The sequence below is a fragment of the Alexandromys fortis genome, unplaced genomic scaffold (genome assembly GCF_014885135.2).
Source record: "Alexandromys fortis isolate MF-2015 unplaced genomic scaffold, M_Fortis_MF-2015_v1.1 scaffold_0, whole genome shotgun sequence".
NCBI lineage: Eukaryota > Metazoa > Chordata > Mammalia > Rodentia > Cricetidae > Alexandromys > Alexandromys fortis.
In genome coordinates, this window is record NW_026067949.1 from 10,280,270 (window position 1) to 10,302,184 (window position 21,915).

Sequence of the window (21,915 nt, forward strand, 5' to 3'; positions counted from 1 at the left end):
AGATTTCAATGAGCTTCCACTTGGATGGTATAGAAAAAATGATTTAAAAAAACTTCAGAATTGTGACTACCAGCAGGTTTATAAATCAGCCTGACTATTCCCTCTCTGAAATGCTAGAATCCTGAGGGCGCTAATTGGGAATGTCTCTACATACAGCTAAGCAGTCATCAGAAGTGGAAGTGGATGTATGTGAATACTCCTTTTATCACCCTGGTTTAACATATTTGATGAATATATTTATATATTTTGCTATAGATAAAACTGACCCAGACCCATTGTGGTTGTTAATTTACTGTATGAAACATGCTCTGCTTTTTCTCTCTACAATACCCAAATTAAGAAGATATTCTTTCTCAAGACTTATTTATCTGTTTGTTTATTCTGTGTGTTGTGCAGAGGCAAAAGTGTGTATATATGCACATGCTTGCAGATGCCAGAAGACAGGCTTTGTAGGATTTTCCTCCGGCTCATTCCCTCTACTCCCTTGTATTTGATAGAGTAATCCCTTTTGGCCAGCAACTTGCCAAGTAGGCCAGGCTGATTGGGCTAACCAGTGAACTTCAGAGATCTTCCTGTCTCTGTCACATCAGCCAATTACAAGCCTATCCAATCATATCCTACTTTTAAAACTCCTGTTTCTGAGAATTGAATCCAAGGTCCTCAGGCTTACAAGGCAAGCACTGTACAGACTGAACAACTCCTTTGCTTTTACCAAGGATTTTAGCTAGAGGAGTATGGAGCTGTACCGATATATCAAACGTTGGGAGTCAACATAACATATCCAGAAGTTTGTGAACACAGTGTGAGTTGGTGACCCGAGATCAGGAAGGCAGAGGAAACAGAGCATGGAAGCAGAGGCACAAAAGTGGCTTGAGTCAGTTAGGTGATCTGGGGTTGCTGAGGACAGATTCTTGCTAAGTGCACGTGCTGATCACCTGGCCTCCAGACAGAGCTCTTTTTGTGTTTGGCCTCAGCACTAGCTGATTAATAGTCCGGACCCTCTCCTGAACAAGAGGGCACAGGAGGTGCTTACAGGAGGTGGAATTTCAGCAAGCAGTTGCTCATTCTTGTGCAGCGATCTGTTGAAGAGATTGGAATGGTTTAAACTCAGAAGGGCCATTGTGTGCCTCCCATTTAAACATTTTCTCAAAGAGCATGTAAAGAATTAAAACAGAACAAAATAAAAAGCCTTCTTGCTGTCTTTGCCCAGGAACACAAGGCGCTCTCTCTCTCTCTCTCTCTCTCTCTCTCTCTCTCTCTCTCTCTCTCTCTCTCACTCCCTCCCTCCATAAGTGTGTGTGTGTGTGTGTGTGTGTGTGTGTATGCTTGACTACCCACACCAAAGTTTGATTATGGGACATTTGGAACCTTGTAAAATTCTATGTTCTCAAAATGGCAGAATATTTTACAACGTAAGATTGCGGCATAGCTTTTCTTTTCCAAATGTCAAGTTTTCAAGGTTTAACAAGAAAAGAATGAGCTGGCAACTGGAATCACATAGCTCTGTATTTTTCAGCTGTCTACGTGCATTTTCATATCTGCCACAAATGTAGGCTTTTATGGGATGACTAGGAGACACACGTCTTGGAAAGAAAGAAAAAACATGTGAATAGACACGCAGAAATTCTTGTTCACTTTAAGACATCAAGTATAAGAGTATTTAGTAGGAATGGCTTACATAAGCTGACTAACTCACATCTTCCGTGTATTTTATGCTCAGCCTAACTGAAGACTGAATAATGTTTCCTTACATGACAAACAAGCTCTTGTCTTGAATGTCAGATGTGATGAAGACAGTCCCTTTGCTGGCCAGAGAAATGTTGCAGTAAAGGGCCTGAAGATGAGATTATCTTGGACGATCTGTGGGGAGCTATTGTAATCACATGGATTATTAAGGGAGGGAGGACAGCTGGTTAGCGTCAGAGGGGATCTAAGGATTGAGACAGATTGGAGAGGGGAGATGAGGTGAAAATGGAGGAAGAAGCTGTAAGGAAAGCAGGTAGGAGAGCCCTACAGCCCTGAAAATGCACGGAAGGGCATTGTACCAGGAAGTTTGCCAGGAGAAGGTGCCTCTATTGTCATCTTGACCTAAATCTCTTGAAAACTATTTGTATTTCTGGCTTCTATATCCATAGATAGTTTATGTGTAATTTATTACAGCAGCAGCAAAAAACTAAAACAGTCCTTGGATCATTTAAGAAACAGGTGGTATGAGCCAAGAGGTGTGACTCAAAGAGAGTTAGCAAATGTCTGACAGAGGTGGACATGGGATCAAAACAAATTCTGTTAATTTGGCATGCCTGCTAGCCTCCTTCCCTCCCTCCCTCCTTCATTCCCCCTCTTTCCTCACTCCTTCCCACTTTTCCTTCCACCCATGTGTCCTTCATTCTTTCTTCTTCCTTCCTTCCCCATCCCTGTCTTACTGGAAGCAAGCTTTCTCAAACTTCTAGCCATCTTCTCTTTTTCCCTATTTCTTTCTTCTGTATAATTCTCTTCCACTGTCAGGCACTGCTCATGGGAAAAGCTCATGCTTTGTGAGGTTTAATTTCTATGGCCTTGTGGAAAAGGATAGCCTTGGCCAGTTGTTTTTCTCTCTCAGGGAAGTTTGGATTTGATCTAGTGAGAAGACTGAGTTAGTTGGTAGCTTGTGAATGGATCTGAGGCCATGCTGGCAGATGCAATGGCCTTTGGGGGACCGTGGTAAATGGGTCACTAAGAGGCAGCTAGTTCTGAAATGGAGGAAACAATGAGCCATATTAAGAAGAGACAAGCCACCAGGTGGTGGTGGAGCATGCCTTTAATCCCAGCACTCGGTAGGCATAGACAGATGGATTTATAGGAGTTTGAGATCAGCCTGGTCTACAAAGAGTGTCCCAGGACAGGCTCCAAAAGCTACAGAGAGAAGCCCTTTTTGAAAAACACCACCACCACCATCACCAATACTAAAAAAGAGGCCCCCGTGAGACAAATCACTTTAGCATCCAAGTTCCTTAAATTCCAGTTGTAGTTAATTTTTGTTGCCTGCTGTCTGATATTGTCATATTATTTCAAGTAATGCCCACTTTACCACGTCAGTTCTACACCCAACTGCCCTATGCTACCTTTGCATGTCAGTATCAGATGGTGTATCTTTCCTATGTCTCAGATCTACTCCAAGTTTTCAAAGATAAAATAAATAGAAATTGGCTTAATTAAAACAGAAATGTGATATTGAGTATGAGAGGAACTTGTAGAAGTTTTACTTCTTCAGAGTCAATCTTATCTGGAACAAAACAGAGTCCAAATGACTTTTCAAAGCCAAGACCCTCAGTTTGGTAACACGTGGTCACCTGAAAACATGGAGGGTTAGTTGTCATAGAGCCTTCCTTACCAATCTCATTGATAAGTGAAACTCAACACCTTCAACTATATGATCTTAGTCAGTTCTTATAATGGCCGCAAGGTGGCACTGTTAGCACCTCTCTTTCATAAATGAAGACTGTATGCATCCAGAGGTCAAGTGATTTGTTCAAGCTCCTTTCACTAAGTTGTCTGAATACGGCGCTCTGCTGTCTGAACATGGGCTCTGCTCTTAGGCTCACATTCCAGCTGGGGATACAACTCCATGGCAGAAGACTTGCCTAGTGTTCACAAAAACCTTAGGTTCGATCCCTTCCTATTAACACACATACACACACCACTACCATTCACAGAAAAGTTGTAAAAGTTTCATTACACCATCAAGTAAACTGTATAAAGCTGAAGCAAAAAAAGGTGTTCCATCCTAGAATATTCCATATAAATTATGCAACAGAGAATGAATATCTAAACACATAAAATGTATTTAATGCCAGCTCGCGATTATCATGTTGCTCAAATTAAAACTGATTGGTTACCATTAAAGAGTCATCATAAAAAGATAATAAAAAGATCTGATATTATGACTAGGTCTGAGTAGGTAGAAGTTGAGGCTAGTGAGAAGTCACATTTTCCTAGTTCAAGCACGTTTGTAAACAAGAGAAATGATGTGGTATAGTAGAGGAAAACTCAGTCTTAGTGTGGGGCTGAATATTGTCTATTTCATTTTATAACACCAAGGCTCTCTTGATATGAATTTTCATGTGTGCAATAGGAATAAAATTGCTCCTTTCTCGGGCTTAGTGCTAGAATTAAGCATAAGTGTGTGGTATCTAGTACATATAGTATAGATTCAATAAAAGAAGCTCATATGCAAGACAAGCCAAAGAAAAGAGTTTGTAGAGGAGCTGGAAGCTTACTAATACCAAGGTCAGGAGATGTACTACACCAGTTTGGATATCACAGTCACAACATGGAAAACGTGAATTTATATTGGCCAAGAGATGGGTTTGGAACACTTTTTTTTTATTGAGTGAGAAGAGGCAAGTTTTATTTATATATTGAAGGAATTATACTGCTTTTCTATTGCTACCAGAATCAACCATCACTGACTCAACTGCTTAAACCAACAGAAATCTGTCACCTCAGATCTTCATCAACTGGAATCAAGGTTATCTATCTGCAGGGCTGTGTTGCTTTCTTAATTACTATGAAGTGGGTTTTGCCTCGGCTCATGTGTGCAGTTGGTACTGAGGTCCTCCTGTTCTTGCTGGTTTATATTCTGAAGGCCACTTTCACTTGCTTTTATTGGCTTGAGGCTGTTTTTATTCATCTTCAAAGCCACTGGTGGCAAACAAGTCTCTCTTAATACATCACAGTCTCCACCTCTTCCTTACTCTTACATCTTCTGATCATTATTTTGCTGCCATACTCTTCTACTTCTAAGGACTTCTGTGTTACATGGAGTTCGTCCATCTGAACTAGGTGGTCGAGGTTCACCTCCTCACATCAAGGTCTTTATCTCAATTGCATTTGCATAGTGGTCTCCTTTGTCTCTGTAAGGTAATATATTTATTTATTCCACCGCTACCTTCAGGAAGAGGAGTTATTCTGCTATGGTTACAAGCAAATGTGTTCCCACAACATGGAGTTCTTATGCATGACTCATGCTACTTTCTTCCTTTCCACATGAGTGAGCAATGATTAGAAGTACGCAGACAGGTCAACAATAGCCTGGTGCGTAACGCGGTTTCTGCTTACTCTGCTTTCTTCTCCCCGTTCTCCATCCTCTTCTGATGAAGTATGAGAATTCTCTCCCCCCCCCCCAGGAATGCCTTTTTTAAGAGAGTGACTGTTTAAACACTGGCCAGACAGCATATAAAAATCAAGCTCTGACCCACATAAGAAGCCCAGATAGCTAAAACACAACCTATGGGTTAGCTAACAACTTCCACTTGCTGTAGTTTTTGTTCCCATCATGGGTCTGCATCCAATTAAAGCCAACCAAAGAGAGCTAAATGTGTTCCCCAAACCAACCACACAAGGCATTCACTTCTACTTAGTCCTCTTCCAGTTGCCTGTGCTAGCCGCTCCAGTTAGGGCACGCTTGAAGACTCCTGCTCTTTCTTTTCTCTTTTTCTAGCTGCCTTTGAGTACTTAACAAATTTGAGTGATGGTGGTTGACGTACTCTTCTACAGCAAATTGAGTACATTGCCTCTTGATGGGCATCGTGTCTGTATCTCTTTGGGCATTTTGAACATTTGGTTCTCCTTGTGCTCTTTAAGGAACATTTTGTTCTTATTGTCTTAGGATAATCACTTATATTCATCTAACAGTAACAACAATATTAATTAGTAGAATGAGAGATAACCTGTTCTGAACCCTAATTATGTGTTAAGAAATAATCTTATCATTTTCAGTTATCAACTGATTAAACCCTCCCACAATACTTTACTGAAGTAGGTTTCTAGTGTTATCCACATTTTATAGTTCAGCAAAGAGAATTTAGGGAGATGTAAGAGCTCAAGATAATGAGCCTGTAGGTGGCAGAGTGGCAGTGGAATTTCAATATGCTGGCACCAGAGTTCAGTCTTATATCCATTTTAGCATTTTGTAATCAGAGCATGCTTGCCGGTACTCCAAGTTTAGGATAGGTATGGCTTATCTCACCTTAAAATGCTAAACATTGTCTTTACTCTGCAGTTCTACCATCTTACCTGTTCTACCATCTTTACCTGTTTAGGAGTGTATCTGTATTATTTGTAGAGGTGTTAGGTAAGTTCCCCAAGGAAGAGGGTCATGCTTACCTTCCTAAGTTTTTATGACCAGCATATTGTTTTTATACCAATACGCATTTACACAATGAACAAGGGGATGACTGAATGGGTTAAACAGTTCAGAAGTCTGCTTCTATATTCACTAAATTAAAAAAGAAAAGAAAAGAAAGAGATCTTCCTTGTCAGTAAGCCTCCAGTGCAGTTCTACATATGATTTTACACCATTTCTCCTGAAACCTCTTAACCCAGGACAGTTTTTCTCCTCTAAGTGTCTGCTTCTTTCATTATTTTTAAGCATGAAACAAGGCACGATATTACCACCCCTGTCTCCTTAGATAGTCCCTTTCGAGGCAAGAGTCATTGTGTGATGCTAGTGCCAATATCTTCTTGGCCTTGGTTTCTGAGGCAGAGCCTCTTCAACTTAATAGCATTCTTCTCAACTCTACAACAATTTGGCCAGCACTCAATGGTCTCATGCCAGCCTGAAAGAGTCAGCCGAGAGGAAGGGCTTACTTGGTATTTCTGTAGATTATCAAAATTGTAGACTGAACTCCCACCGGGGAGGCACACTCTTGGTATCTTTTATCCACATTCTGGGATACCTGTGAAACTTTTGGTCTTCTAAAAAAAATGCTATCATCACATTGCTGAGACTGTCTACAATGTACTGGCTCAAATTGTTGCACTTATTTGGGACCACAGACATGTTCTGTTGTACCCGTCTCAGATACTAAACTTGACTGTTTTCTCAGTGAATCTCTTTCCCAGACTTGTAAGACAGTTAGACCTGGCAAAGAACTGAGGCAGTCATTTGATTTGCCTTTTTTATTTACTTTTTAATATGACCTGAGATCCACTAATTGAACAGATTTTCCTTATTCACTGAACTTTTGATATGATTTCGGGATTCGGAAATTTAGAGATGAATTGGACATGCCAACCTCACACAGACCTTTTGTTCTTATGCAATTCATTTCAAAAAATACAGAAAAAGCATAATGTTATGTGACAACAACTTCCTCAGATCTATCTGTTTTGGAGCAGTTAACTTCCCATCCTGCCACCCCATCTCACCATTACTTCATGATTACCTTGTCTTCTCTGTCTTTCTCCATACTTGTTCCCAATCTTTCATTGATCAAATTAAATACATGATATACCTTATTTTAAATAAGATTCACCCTAATATCTGTTCCCATAAAACATGTTGGCATCATACTGAAAAATAATTTCTTGTTTCTTACATTTTCTCCTCCCAGGAATCGACTATTACAACAAGATCATAGACGATTTGTTAAGGAATGGGGTGACGCCCATAGTGGCCCTCTATCACTTTGATTTGCCTCAGGCTTTAGAAGATCAAGGAGGTTGGTTGTCCGAAGCAATTGTTGAAGCTTTTGATAAATATGCGCAGTTTTGCTTCAAGACCTTTGGAGACCGAGTGAAGCAATGGCTTACCATAAATGAGCCTAATACTCTTGCTATTTTGGCCTATGACATGGGTATGTTTGCTCCTGGTGTGCCTCACATTGGGATTGGAGGTTACCAAGCAGCTCATAATTTGATTAAGGCTCACGCCAGATCCTGGCATAGCTATGACTCTTTATTCCGAAAAGATCAGAAGGGTTTTGTGTCCTTATCATTATTTTTTTGCTGGTTAGAACCAGCGGATCCTAACTCAGTGCTTGACCAGGAAGCTACAAGAAGGGCCATCAATTTTCAGTTGGATTTCTTTGCTAAACCCATATTTATTGATGGTGATTATCCTGAACTTGTCAAGTCCCAGATTGCTTCCATGAGTAAAAAGCAAGGCTATCCATCACCAAGGCTTCCAGAATTCACAGAAGAAGAGAAGAAAATGATCAAAGGCACTGCTGATTTCTTTGCTGTTCAATATTATACAACTCGCTTAGTCAGGCACCAGGAGAATAAGAAGGGAGAACTCGGCTTTCTTCAGGATGTGGAGATTGAATTGTTTCCCAATCCATCTTGGGAAAATGTGGGCTGGATCTACGTGGTGCCATGGGGAATACGTAAGATACTGAAATATATAAAGGTAAATGATTTATTTGTGTCTATGTGTACCCAAGTACAGAAGGACTCTGGGAAGTCATATGTATCCATGTGAATGAACACCACAAAGAATGGTTTTAGGTGTCAGTATGCCCATTTGCTGACTGGGAAGAGAAGAGCAAGATTTGAGTTCTTTAGAGTTAACTAGCTGGCTTTCATACTAAAATTTGTTGTTAAATTTTGTTGTGTCTATATGAGAAGCTTGGGCATATTTTTCAAGCTGGTGTCACTGCTGTGGTTCAAAAAGGCATTTTAAGGAAAGAGAATTGAATGCTTTCTGAGTCTCCTCTATGCTGGTAACTGAAATTACAATTTGAAGGTACCAGTTTTCTGGACCCCTCCTGTGGGTGATAGAAAATGTACCTGCTAGCGGGACCAAGGGGTTAAGGAGCAGTGACAATCAGCAGATGCTGATGGGAAGAAGGATATTTCTGTCTTCTCATTATGTGAAGAGTCATTTGACTGTCTTCATGGACATTTGCACAGTTTTGCTTTTCCATTGTTAGTCATAAAAGGTCAGTGTGTGGAAAATTAAGTTAATAGGGTCAGTGCAATTTGATGAAAACTAGTTTTGGGGTTGCAGCTTCCAGAAGATAGAGGGTAATGCACCTGATTTTATGAGCTTTCTTTTCTTTCTTTCTTTTTTTTTTAACATCTGTTTGGAATGAAACTTCTGCTCTCTTGTTCTAGGATACATATAATAACCCTGTAATTTACATCACCGAGAATGGGTTTCCCCAGTGTGACCCACCATCTCTTGATGACACTCAGCGCTGGGAGTATTTCAGACAGACATTTCAGGAACTATTCAAAGGTACCATTTGAAATGATGAAAGATCAATTGTGCAAACTTAATATAATTTTCCCATGTGCTTATTTGCATTCGGCAAAGACCATTGATTTTGAAAGCCGGAATTCATGTAAATTAGTTTAAAGCCATGTAATTAGGAGAGGGGAGGGCAGGTATTTAGAAAAAAGGAAAGTGAGGATTAGGTCCAGCTTCCACTCTGCTGAAATCGAAGCAAGGAAAAAGCAACTGTCTTCAGCATTTCCTGTATTGTAGGAGACGGAAGCAAGAGTAGGGTGGTCCAAAACCATTAGATATCAAAAAATATCAGCACTGCTCAGCTACAGCATACTTATTTGCATAGTTTGATATCCTAACTGTCAAAACTGAGTTGACAGGATTTACAAGGATCTCATTCTAGCATCTGAGCTACAACTAAGTGGTCTGGTTAGAAACTAAAATATGTAAACAAGATGATGACGATGATGCTGATGATGATGGTGATGATGATGATACCTCCAATTTTCCAAGGGAGTTAATTTAATATCTGATAACAAATTATAAGTCATAATTATTAATTGATAATGGGCATTACTAATTAGTCTGCCGTCTTGTCTTCCTTCCTTCAGCTTTTCTTGGGATATTTTTGTTTAGAACATTGTCACTGCCTCAGTTTTATTTCTTATTCCTGTAAAGGAATCAGAGATGGAAGTAACAACCCACAATGAGACTGCGATTTACTCTTTCAATCATAACAGTCATATTTATTTACTATCATCATACTGAAAAGTCCAGGAATTAGACTTTACAAAATTGCTTGGGAGACACCCAAAAGGGATTCTAGAACTCAAAGGGGGTCTCTTTCTAAAGCCTGGCATTTGAGGAGTGAGGTCTGGAGTTTATTGGCAGACAACAGTCAGATTCCTACAATCTAACAGAAGCAAAAGGTATCTTTTAAAATGACGTTCAAAATGGGCTCTTCTTTGATTGAGCATTCCCTTCCGAAAATGAAGGGAAATTTCTGCTTCTCACAGATTCTTCTCTATTCATCTCTGTGAAAGAGTCTGGTATATTTGTTAACCTGCTGATGTTCTAAGTTTCTATCCTGAAGGAGACGTAGGCTGTCAGATAGATTCAGAGGTGGCTTATTAGTTACTGTCGTGTTGCTGTAACAAAGGTACCAGAAAAAAGAACTTTGAAAAGATAGCATTAGTTATAGTTTACGGTTTCAAGAGCTTCAGTACATGTTTATTTGATCTTATGTACTTGAGCCAGATATCTGTCAAAGGGGTTGAGTGGGTGAGCAGAGTTGTTCACTCCATGACCAACCAGAAAACAGAGAAAGGGGATGAAGGTGCACTCTGACTTTCTACTTTTTTTTTTCCCGGATGTTGTTCCACACATCCCCTGGCCTATGGGGTGGTCCCCCCATTAAGGGTGCATCTTCTCTCTTAAATGAACCTTAGGATAATTTCCTCACAGGCAAACCCAGAGGTGTGCCTCAGTTGCCTCTTTGAGTCTAAAGAAGTCAAGTTAACAATGAAGATTTTCCATTACAGAAGATAGATGCAGGAAACCAAGATGACTTGTTTAAAATTAGTATGTGCACATCTGAGAAAAGAGGCAAAAATAGAAATTAACCTTTTCTATTTTCAATTTGGTATTCTGTTTATAGCTAATTATAGAAGGGTGTCTTTGTTGGTTTTTGAAATGATTTTAAGTGCTTGCTACAATCCCTGAGATTTCTCAAGCTAAACACTCAGTGGTAGGCCCATCAGTGCAGTAATTTAGAGATGTGGGTTGTAACAGAATGTGAGACCAGAAATTGTGTGTTAATTTGTGTTTCTAAGAGACAGGAAAAAGAAACGGAACTGACAAGCAAAATCCTATTCTGTAGCATGTTGACTTCCTATTGTGTCTTTAGATTATTGGGTGGAAAATGAACAGGATGTATGCAAATGATGCCGCCTCAACGGAAGATATCTATACTTTGTAATGGAGAGAATGATATTCACTCATCAGAAAAGGAACCTGAAATGTTGAATTTTAGGCTTTCCTGGGTGGGTGCTGCAGGGTACCATGCTCTGTTACATCAGGTAGGAAATAAGAACCATGTCTCTCAATGAGTGCCTGTCACAAGGCAGAACAATCAAGACCGAAGCACACAGCATAGCTTAGCTGGTAGCAAGGTGGTTAGGGCTGGCACAAACATTTTAAACTTAATGTGGATTTATTGAGACATATCCCTATGGTATGTTGATTAGCAATTGTATAATATATTTAAAATATTGTTTACTTATTTTTGCAAGTTTTATCATCCTCCTCTTACACCATACTATGTATTTTCATTATGACTAAAACATGCTGATTTTTTTTCTCATTTGTTGTATTTTTGAGACAAGTTCTCATGTTTCCCAGGCTAGCTTTAAACTCACTGCTAGTCAAAGCTGGTCTTGAACTCCTGAAACTTTCCCCTCCATAGGTATTTTCCACCATTCCAGGTACACAATACCATCTTTGTTCAGGCTTTAAAAAGATATGAACCTTTAAATTTTTCAGAAATTTATATGTTGGCAAAATACCTATGTTAATATCTATTTGTTCAGAACAAATTCCAAATGTGCATATTTATTTTGAGATGGGTATTACTGAGATATTTTAAAAATATATTTCTATATTAGATGTTAATAATTTGTTCTGCATGTAATTGTTTTTCCAGTTGCAAGTCTCCTTTCTTCTGTGAGATGTTTATGGTCCCGTTTTGTATGCTTAGCACAGGTTCAGCTTGGAAAACAGGAGAGATAACCGCCCTCATCAATACATGATAGGTTGGTTAAGATGATGTCACATAATATGAACTGAAGCAATCCCAGCTTATCACTGGACCTAGCACTTGAATGGCTCGGGTTGTTTCTAAGATTGAAGAGGGTGGGGAAGCAAGTTTCTGGGGCCTTGGTGGCTGCCTTCTTCCTTATGAGCTTACAAACAGCAAGGAGGGAGCTACTGTGTGGGAAGCAAAGGGCCAGGAAGCAGGGAGAGCTCTTTTTCGTGTTTGTCTTTTATTATAGTTCTTCATGGAATCCCTTTGATTCATTTTCTTGAGACCCTTTAATTTTACTTCCATAAGAGTTATTGCTAAGTGTTGGGGACTTTGGACCCTGAGACCCTGAATTTCCTGTGACCCCCTGCCTGCTGGAGTACACAACTTGTTTTCCTGTGCTTGCAGCTGCTCTGAGCAAACAACTTCTTTTGCAGCTGCTCTGAGCACGAGACCCTCAGGGGTTCCTGATGTCAGGGAGTGGTTTCTGGTGGGCTTGCAGCTGAGAGTTAGGGCGTTGCCATTAGTCAAGGAGACTGCATATAAGCTTCCCCGGAACACAATAAAGTGGGCATTCTTGGCACCTGTCCTCTCTGTGTCTCTCTCTATGTGTGTGTATGTGTGTGTTTCAATCTCCAACCCTTGTCTGACTTGCAAACTGTACTGTAGCGTGTAGCATGTAGCGCAGGCGTTGCGCTACAACTAAGAACTTTCTTCTTAACTCCATTCTGATAGGAACAAAAGCAGTTTTACTGATGCCATTTCTCACTTCAATCCCAAACAGTGATTTGGGTAATTACTTACTCCCTTCTTGCAGATGAGGAAACCAATTTTCAGAGAGACCAAGTTACTTGCTCATGTCAAAAAGCTACTAAGTAACTTTTCCTGTAACAGGGAAGAATGTGTTATTAATATCATTATTGATTTTTTTTGTATTTTCTATAACTGTGAGTTGAGGATTTTCTGAGGCACAGTGATTCCCTTCTCACCCCCATCTCAGAACAAAGCCTTTTTTTTAAGCTTTCTGTTCAGACCTAACCTAAGCTGTCTGCAGTGGTTCTTCTGGTCTCTGAGAGGGTCAGCTGGTTCTGGCATGTTGGGGAAAACCTCAGGCCCATGTGTCTGGCTTCTCACCAGCTGTAGCTACTTGTGGCTTCCCAGAGACTCCTTGGAGGCAGTGCTGATAATCTTGGTTGGCAAGAACTTTCCTAGTAAGAAGCATCCTGTGAACAATCAAAAATAATAACAGTTCAAGGAAGACATTTGTGGGAAGCCCTACAGGTAAGAGCCCACCAACAGCCCAGGGTGTCAGATGGATGATAGTGTTGTGATTCCGGTGAACAAAGCCTCCCCCACTCCACATCATGCATATGGACGGGCACATAATGACACTAGAGTTGGATCGATGATGTCTGCCTGCAGGGTTTTCAGAGCTCCCCAGGTAAAATCCCACAGCAATTTATTGAGCACTAAATGTAAGCTAATGTTTCTGGCTCAGTTTGGGAAAGGAGAAAAAGAAAGAGGGAGGAAATGGGGAGAGGGAGAAGCGGGGGCTACATTTGCTGGGACCTTTTATTAGTGTGTCGCTTAATTCTTTTTAAACATCTTTAAATAGAACATATTTTAATTACCATAGATACAGATAACAGTAAAGCTGCATCCCCAAACTTGACAAAACTAGGCTGACATTATAGATCTTCAACTTGCTCAATGTGGGGCCTTTGACAAATAGCTTAACCTCTTGGTCTCTGATTTGTTTATGGATAAGTGTGAGAATAATGGTTTCAGTGGCAGAGGTGTTCCAAAGATTCCATCTCATTGGGCAGTTTTCAGCATAAAACTCTCCAGACACATTGGAGGTCCTTAACCAGTGGTAGTTATTGGAACAAAATGTACATTCTTAAAGTATTCTTATTGCAGTTAATTTCTTGCTGTTTAACGTTTCCCCTGCATGACTGCATAAACACGGACTGAACAAAGACAACAACAGACATGCCTAGGTGGGTGAGAGGAAGCTCGCAAGGCTTCAACCATAGTCAACTAATGAATACTGAGAGGAGATATAATCTTCTCCAAGGAAGAGCACAGAAAGTGGTCATTCAAAACCAAATGATCAGCCCTGAAAACCTACATACAAATAACATTATATAGATTGAACAAGCTGTACTTATGTAATTAATATATAATCTCAAACATTAATGAAAAAAGAAGTCATGAGTTTGAAAGAAAACAAAGTTGGGTTTCTTTTGAAGAAAGAAAGGGAAGGGGGGAATGATTTCTACTATAATCTAAAAACTGAAAGTGATAATAGGAAAGTAACATTATGTGGCCTGTGGGATGGCTCAGTTGGCAGAGGTAGCTGCAGCCAAGACTGTAGACCTGAGTTCAAATTCTTGGAGGCCCATGTTGGAAGGAGAGAACTGACTTCCACAATTTGTTCTCTGATCTCCATTTCTTCTCATAATAAATAGGATAACAACTTTTTAAAATGAAAAATACCATCGGAGGACTTACTGTTTCCTGTTTCTTTTCTTCTTTTGACATTATAGCCAAAGAGTCTCTCATGACTGCATGCTTTATTACTGTTTGAAGCATTACCTTTTGTCTATTTCCTTCTACAAATGGGTAGAAAGGCAAATATCCTCTTATTATTTCCTTCTTAGAGCACACAAAATTAGGTGCAAAGCTAAACTGTCGGCAGAAAAATTTACTTAGATGGATTTTTGTCTGTTTGGAGTTTACTGACCTACAAAAGCTGTGTTTCATACACCTAATTAGTCTTTATTCATAAGCTTAGCGACAGTGGTAGATACTCAAAGCCAGTGGGCAGTCTTGAAATGCCCTGCTCAAATGCTCATGAATGGAAACTTTCTATTCTCAGTGCTGTGGGTTTGTATGAGGAAGAGGGAGGCCAGGGGAGGCGACTCCTCAAAGCACGACATCATCCAGACCAAACTAAGTCTCATGAAAGTGGTTCCAGCCCAGGCCCATGTATTCCTTGTATTCGCTTAACTTCTGTCTCCATTCAACTTGACTTGTCTCTGTTCAGTCTGAGATTATAGGTCCTTTTCATATTTTTAATGGCCTGATTTTGTGTGGTTGTGTAGGACAAGTAAACCTCTGTGAAGTTATGCAAAACCTGTTTTTGAGATCTGGTTCTGCCAGTTAGGAGCTCATTAACTGTGAGAATATTGTTTTTATAAGCATTCCTAATTAAAAGTTAGTTTTTTTAATTGGCATATAGAGTAAAGAAATTTCATGTGAGTTCTCCTCCTGTTCTACTGTCTTCTTTTCCTCTTTCTCCTATCTTCTGTTTCTGTTTATTTTTATTTTTTATATTTATTTTTGATGCAAGGTTTCGTAGAGCCGAGGCTGGCTTTGAGTTTCTAGCCCTCCTGCTTTCTCTCTAGATGCTGTGGCTATAGATGTGTGTCATGCCTAATTCTCCCTCTTCATACATGGCTCCCATTATGCTTTGTTCTAACTTACCCCTTTCCCATATTGTCCTCCCTCTCCCTGTTCCCACTCTTGTTGCTAGTTTCTTTCCTCCCCCAGTTGTCCTCCCTTTTGCTTTCATGTCACAGATATGCCTTTACATACACTCTCTCATATCATCTTCCAACTCTGTTTAGACCGCTCCATCTTTTCTCATAAACCCTTTCTACCTTCATGTCCTCCATCTGGAGTCCGAATATGCACCAAAATGTACTACTTGTCTTTATGAGCCTGGCTTATTTTACTTAAAACAACGATCCCCAATACCATCTATTTTTCCTGCAAATGTCATCATTTCATTCTTTATGGCCAAATAAAATTCCATTGTGTATATGCACCATACTTTCTTTATCTAGTCTCCTGTTGACGGACACCTCGGCTGACTGATTTCCCAAGCAGACAAAACTCTAGTCATTTAATCACAAAGATGAGGTTATTAAGAACATGCATCTTCCAGGAGACAGTGACAAATGAGGAAGATGATGCATAGAACGCCTGCATTGGCTCTCACCATATTACAAAAGGTTCTGCTAATGGTGGCTAATTTTTTGGGGGGTGAGTGGGGTGGGCATGAATCCTCTGAAGGCTGAGCTGTGTTTTTTCCTAATTATATATTTAGCCCCAAGCAGTGTTCCTATTATATAGTAGTGTGCTACACATGTTTGTTGAATTTGATTGTGTCTACGAGGAAAGGGTTAGTCCATGGATAATGAGAAATAAATGATGAACTGATTGGGATTCTTCCCCTAAAGAAATATACCCTGCACAATAAAAATGCATTCTTCTAGAAAGTTTCCAAGGCAGGCCAACTTTCCAGTTAGATCCATGCCTGAGCTAGCACAGCGGTGGATGATTGCAGAGAAGGTTTGTTAATGACCAGCTTTAGGCTTTTAATGACAAAACCCCTCAGCAAGATGTCACTGAAGTTATTGAAGACTTCACGGAAAGTGTTGAAGCTGATACATGGTAACAAGAAGGTTATAAATCTTGCAGTTGGATATACCACCAAGACAAGATGCTGAGCACAGAGTCCCCTGCTGTTGTCTGTCAGTATTCTCCCTCCCCCGTCCTCTTCCCCTTCCCACCGAGAGCCCATAGAGGAGAAATACATCCATTTCCCAAAGTAGCACAGACCTGGCAGCCACCTGCCTATGCCAATTTCAGATCACAGAGGCCCATTTAACTGGACAGAATTTGTTAAGCACCTGCATTTTTCTAAATGTGTGTGAATGTCCTAAGGATTAAGGAAAGATCTCAAAAGTTAATACACTGACCTTTCAGAAACACTAACCAATTAAAAATCTATTGTCAGCTTAGAATAGAGACTCTAGTACCTGATGTAGATTCCCATACTGTAGCTATTGTTTTATTACTTCTTGAATGAAAATAATGTTACTTTCACCCCATGAAATAGTTTATCTCACAGGGCACACAGGGCTCATGTGAGATATGTTTTCATGGATTTGGGGGTCATACTGGTTATGTGTTTGCCTTGATAATTTGGCAAACCTATGCTTGGCTTCCTTGGACGGCTGCTGGTAACAACCACTTACATTTCTGCTTTGATCAGGTCAACTGTGTAGGCCTGCATATGTAACTGAGAGCATGGAGTTTGTCTTTCTATGCCATGGCAGATCTCACAGAATGCCTCCAGGTTCCTATTGTCATAAATCATAGGTTTGCCTCCTCCTATTCTTCCTCCTCCTCCTTTTTAGAGCTAAGTAATATTCCATTGTGTATATGTTCAGATGTTTTCTCTTATGTATTTTAAAAAGGAATTCAGTCCTCCAGCTCACTGCCAGGGTGAGCTCTTCAGCATTGCCCTGGAAAGTTCTCCCTTTTTAGGAATAAAGAAGGGATGGAGCCAGTTCTCCTGATTTCATGCCCTCAGGCTCAGTCCTTCTGCACCTACACCTTCAGTGTCAGGTCTACTGAGTTGCCCAGGCAAGGAGGTGGAGGGGCCACTCTCCTGAGTGCTGTAGTTGGTGAGAACCAGGGACAGCTTTTCACTCTCATGACTCCAGGCTAGCTTTCTCACCTGCCACAGATGGTGAGGGGCAGGGGGCAGAAGGCATTTCTTCCCCACCCACACCACGTTCCGACATATTAGGGGTGGGGTAAGATCTCCCATGCTCATGTTCTCCTGCACCTCCAACAATAGAGTCAGCTCTACTGTGCTGCCCTGTGAGGTGCAGGGTCCACTTTCCCACATGCTGCAGCTAGTAAAGGGGAGGGTTAACTCCCTTGCCCACCAGAGGTGGCAGGGGTGAGTGGGGGTGAGCATTTTTGCATCTCTCCCTTGCCCTAACCACCACATGGCAGTCGACGGGCCTGTCATCTGTATCCTACTCGCACACAGGGCCACCTGTCAACAGGGACAGTGCTACAGTGCTGTCCAGACAAGGGGCAGGGATCACATGGCTGTGTACTGCAACTGGGGGGGGGGGGGGGGGGGGGGGAGGCTCCCTTCTGTGTCACAGGTTGTGAGGGGTTAGGGGTAAAGAGGGGCCCTTGCCCATACTGCTACATGAGAGTTGAGTAGTGGGGACAAATCTCCCATGCTCACCACTTTGGGACTGGCTCATACCTCTACCAACAGGGTTGGCTCTATTGTGTTACCCAGCTCAGGTGTCAGGTGCAGAGCCTGTTATTCCAAGTACTGCAACTGGTGAGGGACAGGGCCAGCTCTCCCACCCACCTCAGGTGTAGCAGAGTGGGTGTGGACACATTTCTATTCTGTCCATACCACATACTGCAGATGAGGGGTGAAGTCAGTTTCCCCTACCCCCACCCCACCATCAACAGGGTCAACTCCACTGCTTTCCAAATGAGGTGCAGGGCTCACTTTCTTTAGTGTTGTGGCTGGTAAAGGGGAGGGTCAGCTCCCTCACCAGCTGCAAGCTGTAGCAGCAAGAAGGAGGGCATCTTTCCCTCACCCCCATTACCACATTACAGAAGAGGGAGCCAGTACCAGCTATACCCTTCTCATGCCCTCAGGGCTGGCTCACCTCCACCTTTTTCTATAGGGTCAGCTCTGCTGTGTTTTCCTGGCAAGATACAGTGCCTATTCTCCCAACTACTGCAGCTGGTGAAGGGTTGGGTCAGATCCCTCCCATGCTGCAGGTGTGGAGGGGTAAGAGGAGCAGGGCATCTTTGCCTCACTGATGCCACTACATGGTAGAAGAGAAAGGCACTACCCACCCTCCCATTCTCATACCTTTAGGCCCAGGTCATCCATGCCCCCTGTGAAAAGGGTCAGCTCTCTTGTGCTGCCCAGGTGAGGTGTAGGACCCTCTCTCTTTAGTGCTTCAGGTGGTGACAGGGCAGGACCAGTTCTCCTTAGTGTAGCAGCCAGTGAGGGGCTGGGCCAACTCTGTACAGCTCTAATCACTTGGCCTTTGGTGATAACAGGCGCCATGGACATCAACGCAGACTGTGGCTGCATCAGGACCATGAATCCAGACATGAGCCCCTGCAGCAGCCCAGGCACAGACATCACCAAGGCCATGGGTGGCAATCAAGCCACCATCTCAGCCTGCTCCTCACTGCTTTCACCTCTTCAGATGTGCCTCTGTCCACAGGAAATGGAACCAACAGTCTGTCATTCTGTCCGTGTCTGTCTGTCTGTCTGTCTGTGTGTATGTGTCTCTCTCTCCCATACTACACCATACATTTGCTCACCACAATAGTAATAGTGCCCTTCTGCTCAAGCCAGGGAGTCCTGTGTTTTCTCCTTCGAGCCCTGCATGCGCATCTTTCTGTTCCATTCAGTGTGTCAAGGCACTAGGCAGGACTATGCTTCTTTGTGTGAAATCTTTAAAACATTTGGTGTTCTCTTTTTTGACATGGGTACTTCATAACATTTTGTTGTTAAGTAGGTGAATACATAGGCATGCGTGCCTGTGTGTGAGGGTTTATTTATGTATGTGCAGGTGTGTATGCATGTATGTGCATTTGCAGAAGCCAGCCTTCATGTGTTCTTTCTCAGTTGTTTATGTTTTGAGACAGTGTCTCTCACTGGGACCTGGAGTTCACTGGGACCTCTTGATTGGAAGGCCAGTGAACTTCAGGGATCTAGTTTCTTTTGCCTTCCTAGCACTAGGGTTACAAGTGTGTGTCATTACAGCTGACTTCTGTGTGGGTTCTGGGGATCAAATTCAGGTGCCTATGCTTCTGCAGCAAGCACTTTGGTGACTGAGCTACTTCCCCAGCCCCATCCTTTACACTTTACACAGTTAAGGTTGTACATCATTTTGTCAGGGTGCATAATTTGTGTCCAAGTGTTTTTCAGTACAAACAGAAGTCAGTACTCCTTCCTGGCACACTTTCAAAATCTATGACTATCAGATTCTGTGATTTTATCTTCTAGCATAATTAAAAATAATCTTAGAGAACCTGAACTATGACTAAAAGATACTAGTGTTGAGGGAGCTGCGGGCTGCGTTCCTGCCGCCCTGCTCCCAGCCGTATGGCTAGTTTATGCCCCAAAATAACAACACACAAACTGTATTCATTTAAACACTGATTGGCCCATTATATCTAGCCTCTTCTTGACTAACTCTTGCACCTGGACTAGCCCATTTCTAATAATGTGTGTAGCACCCCAAGGTGCGCTTACCAGGAAGATTCTAGCCTATGTCCATCCTGGGTTGGAGCTTCATCATGTCTGCCCAGGAGAGGGGAGCATGGCGTCTGAGCTCACTTCCTCTTCCTCCCAGCATTCTGTTCTGTTTACTCCATCCACCTATGTTCATAGCTATCAGGACCAAGCAGTTTCTTTATAACCAATACCTTCCTCCATTATACTAGTATCTAGTAATGTTCAGACTCACACGTAGCATCCACACACATAAGAAACATACATGCATAATGCATATCCACACACATATATCCACATTATCACACACACACACACATATATGCACATACAGACATATATACATGTAGACACATAGTCACATACATACAAACATAATATATACATACATACACACATATACACAGACAAATACACACACATATCCACATGCACATATAAACACATGTCCACATACAGACATGAGCACACACACATGTACATACACATCCACATTTCATGACACACTTTACCAGATTTGCCCAAGTGTGACTCCCATGGGAAGTGTCAGGTATGTGTTGTTTGCAGGCCCGTCCTCTGAGACCTGGAGGACCTGACACACTGCCTCATGGAACAGGTGTTATGAAGCTGCATATGAAAGGAGCAGCTGAAGAGCCCATGGAAGGCTTGATTGGAGCCATCTGGAATCCCACAGTCTGTGCTGTGCTTTGCTTTGTGGACCTATTCTATGTGGGCAGGAACCAGAGCTTAAGACAGACATGAACTTTGACTTCAAATGAGGTTTTAAATCCAGTTTAATTTGTTCTGAAATAGTAATTAAAGTCTTTCACCAGTCCAGAACCAGTGAATTTTAAAATTCATTCATTGATTTCTTTCTTCTTTCCTTATTCCTCCTTATTTTTTCCTGTCCCTCCCCACCTCAATTTATTCATTTTATATATGTGGCGCTCTCTGCATGTACACCTGCATGCCAGAAGAGGGCGTCAGATGCCCTTAGAGATGGCTGGGAGCCACCTTGTGGTTGCTGGGAATTAAACTCAAGACCTCTGAAACAGTTGCCAGTGCTCTTAACCCTGAACCATCTCTCCAGCCTATCTTTATTTTATTGCAAATTTTGCATTACCTTTTCCCATAAAAGCACTTCTTCATTTTAAGTGAAATTTAGATGATTGACATTGACTTGCTGTTTCTCACAAGTCTGTGCTGCTGTTTTTTTTAATCGTGTAACAGCCCAGAGACACGCAGTTTCATCTTTTCACCTGTAAAACTGGACCCTCAACTAAAGCAGGTGAAGTTAGTTCATTTGATGACAATCTAGCTTCCCAATAGAAAGAACACAGTAAAAAAAAAATCAGAAAAGTGGAGGAAACACAGGATTCTATGGCAATTTTTAGTAAGTATTTTTAGTAATGATGAAAGGTTTTAGAATCAAGAAAGGCAGCAGGAATTGAGGAAAGGAACATTTCCCAGTGCACAGTCTCATAAACACTTGTCTATATTTATTTTACTTACTACCACTACTTATTATTATTTTATATACATGAGTGTTTTGCCTGCATATATGTCAGTCCAGAACCTGTTTGCAGTGCTCACAGAGGCCAGAAGAGGACACCAGATGCCCTGGTAGTAAAGTAACTGACTATAGTGAGCTACTATCTGGATGCTGGGAACTGAATTCCATTCCTTTGTAGAAACAGCAAGTGCTCTTAACCAGTGAGCCATTTCTCTTAGCCCAACAGCTGTCTATATTATCTCTGTTTCCAGAGCTCCAAAATGACTTCAGTGGGAGTCAACAAATATGCTTTTGGAGTAAGTTAGAAGATTTCACCTTAGTTTGGTTGTCAGGGCTTCCTAGTAACTGTGTTAGGTAGTGTTCTCTTAGGCCACTGTATGCTCCTGGAGAGGGTGGGGAATAATGGATGACCAGGTGGTAGCTATCTTGCTAGAAAGCTTAACTATTTCCAGGATCTAAAGAGAGACATTCCTCAGAATACACTGGCACCTGTAAGTTAGCATCTGATACAGTATGGA

At 41.5% G+C, this 21,915-nt stretch overlaps 1 protein-coding gene across 1 annotated transcript in view; it reads left to right on the forward strand.

Annotated features, from left to right (window-relative positions):
• The window catches only part of LOC126506494 (cytosolic beta-glucosidase), a 117,649-nt gene that overhangs the window by 40,670 nt on the left and 55,064 nt on the right, over positions 1–21,915 (forward strand). The window contains exons 3-4 of the mRNA XM_050150147.1: positions 7,374–8,170; positions 8,878–9,001. Of these exons, the coding sequence (XP_050006104.1) occupies positions 7,374–8,170; positions 8,878–9,001 (921 nt within the window). The remainder of the gene's footprint in view (positions 1–7,373; positions 8,171–8,877; positions 9,002–21,915) is intronic.